Genomic DNA, 2,710 nt, shown 5'->3' with positions numbered 1-2,710 from the left:
CTGGCCTTGACAGCCCCCACTTACCAAACTGCTGATTAAGAAAGACAGGAGAGCACGTTTTTCCCTTTTTAAAAGAAATCATCCTATTTCCTATGAGACACAGACTATCTGCCTGAAGCTTGATGTATCTAGTTCCACTCACCGGCTCCTTGATACCCCTATGCTTAATCTTCTCCCGAATGGTGGTCTGAGAAGAAAAAAGATTACCTCCAATTTCACTTCCTTGCTTCGCACCCAGCAATACTTTGACTCTCAACAGTTGGAGTCTTTCCATTGTGAACAAAGGCAGCTTGTGTGGGAGCAAAGCCAGCTGCTTTGGGTGCAGACCTAGGAGCAGAGTGCAGAGGAGAATGAGGCAAAGAGTTGTGTCTTCAAAAATTACATAATCGGGATTTGCTAAGAGTTTACTTTTCAGTGTGGGAGATTGGAAAAGAGGAACAAATCTTAGGTTTTTTGAATGTTGGGTTTGGGAATAGGAAGGAAAATCGAAAACTGTAGACTTTGTCCATAAATGTTAGTGCTGGAACCCCACTCTATAAACTTTGTTCATTTGGAAAACACCTCCCTTCGCCCAGAAACACACACACACACACACGATGGGCACCGAGTAGTCTTGAAAAACATGACAATATCACCAGACCTGAGAAGAAGCTAAAGAGCCAGAGGGAAAAAGTCAGAAGTCGATTACCTGGAAGGAGGGATAGACAAGAGACCAAACTAAAGGAAACTAAGGTAGGGGCTGAAAACAAGTACCATTTTCTTTTCTTTTTTTTTTTTTTTTGAGACCGAGTCTCGCTCTGTCGCCCAGGCTGGAGTGCAGTGATGCGATCTCGGCTCACTGCAAGCTCTGCCTCCTGGGTTCAGGCCATTCTCCTGCCTCAGCCTCCCGAGTAGCTGGGACTACAGGCGCCCACCACCACGCCCGGCTAATTTTTTTGTATTTTTAGTAGAGACGGGGTTTCACCGTGTTAGCCAGGATGGTCTCGATCTCCTGACCTCGTGATCCGCCCGCCTGTGCCTCCCAAAGTGCTGGGATTACAGGCGTGAGCCACCGCGCCCGGCACAAGTACCATTTTCAACATTAACTGATGCCTTGGCTTCATACTATGATGCTATGTTGTGTTTTACTATGACCTCAGAGTGAATGAAAGAGGAAAATGGAGCTAGTTGAAATTTCTGGCCAAACTAGACAGATTTTGAGACACTAAGTTATCTCAAATCAAGAAATCGCCCTACTGAGAAATTCAGTAACCTCAGGAATTGAAGGTACATGCATCCCCACCCCCACCCCCCTTTTTGAGACATAGTCCCGCTCTGTAGCCCAGGCAGCAGTGCAGTGGTGCGATATCGGCTCATCGCAACCTCCGCCTCCCAGGTTCAAGGGATTCTCCCGCCTCAGCTTCCGGAGTAGCTGGGACTGCAGGCGCCCACCACCACGCCCGGCTAATTTTTGTATTTTTAGTAGAGACGGGGTTTCGCCATGTTGGCCAGGCTGGTTGCGAACTCCTGACCTCAGGTGATCCGCCCGCCATGGCCTCCCAAAGTGCTGGGATTACAGGGGTGAGCCACCGCGCCCGGCTTTTTCTTTATTTTTAAAGTTTTATCCCATTCCTGTTGAACCATTCCTGATTTAAAAGTTGGAAACGTGGTGAACGTAGAAGTATTTATTGCTGGGTTTGTCTTCAGGTTCTGTTACCCGGTTTTCTAGTTCCCGACCTCGTCTGGGTTACTCCGCAGCTACTTTTGCATTACAATGGCCTTGGTGAGACTGGCAGACGGGATTAACTGAGAATTCACAAGGGTGGGGGGTGTGCCCGCCAGGAGGGGTGGGTCTAAGGGTGATAGAGCCTTCATTATAAATCTAGAGACTCCAGGATTTTAACGTTCTGTTGGACTGAGCTGGTTGCCTCCTGTTATTGTGTAGGCGACTCACTTTATCCCGACTTCTTGATACTTCTGCTTCTGGAGGTCGTGTTTCTCTAACATCTTCCAGAAAAGTCTTAAAGCTGCCTTAACCTTTTTTCCAGTCCACCTCTTACATTTTTTTCTCCTCTTCCTCAATACTAACATGAGTGTGGATCCAGCTTGTCCCCAAAGCTTGCCTTGCTTGGAAGCATCCGACGGTAAAGAATCTTCACCTATGCCTGTGATTTGTGGGCCTGAAGAAAACTATCCATCCTTGCAAATGTCTTCTGCTGAGATGCCTCACACGGAGACTGGTAAGAAAAAAATTTATCCATGAAAGGCCAAGTTACTTAAGGGGAAAGAGAAGGAGAGAGGGTTAAGGGATCATTTCCCTCTTGTGCAATGATAGGCCATTATTATAAGCAAGTGTTATTATCAACTAATCCTCTGGAAACCCCTCTTTCAATTGTAACTTGGTGGCACCTGCCCTTTGACCACGTCCCTAGTCTCAGGAGTGTGCACTGAGTTGAAGGACACAGAATTTGGCAGTTGAACAGTGCAGTAAATTTGAGAACCTACGGGCTTAGGCATGCTGGAAACAAAGTTAAATGAAGGTGATGCATACACCTTTACATAGCACTGGACACACAGCTATAGAAGATGTTACTGCTACTTAACCAGAAGACCTAACATCATAGCTCAGGGACGAGCATGATGTTTTTGTTTTGCCAAAAATGGCATGGCAGATCACGATGAGATTTCTGTAATTAATATGTAATTTGTGTAATTCTTTCTACGTCACTAA

General features: G+C 46.3%; 1 protein-coding gene across 1 annotated transcript in view; it reads left to right on the top strand.

Annotated features, from left to right (window-relative positions):
* The first annotated feature begins 1,919 nt into the window (after positions 1-1,919).
* Positions 1,920-2,710, top strand: part of NANOG (Nanog homeobox) — a 5,648-nt gene continuing 4,857 nt past the window's right edge. Inside the window, exons 1-2 of the mRNA XM_025402880.1 lie at positions 1,920-2,219; positions 2,315-2,373. Of these exons, the coding sequence (XP_025258665.1) occupies positions 2,069-2,219; positions 2,315-2,373 (210 nt within the window). The 5' untranslated portion in view covers positions 1,920-2,068. The remainder of the gene's footprint in view (positions 2,220-2,314; positions 2,374-2,710) is intronic.

The sequence above is a fragment of the Theropithecus gelada genome, chromosome 11, assembly GCF_003255815.1.
Source record: "Theropithecus gelada isolate Dixy chromosome 11, Tgel_1.0, whole genome shotgun sequence".
Taxonomy (NCBI): Eukaryota; Metazoa; Chordata; class Mammalia; order Primates; family Cercopithecidae; genus Theropithecus; species Theropithecus gelada.
The sequence above is the reverse complement of the archived record's forward strand: the minus strand, read 5'-3'. Positions and strand labels throughout refer to the sequence as shown.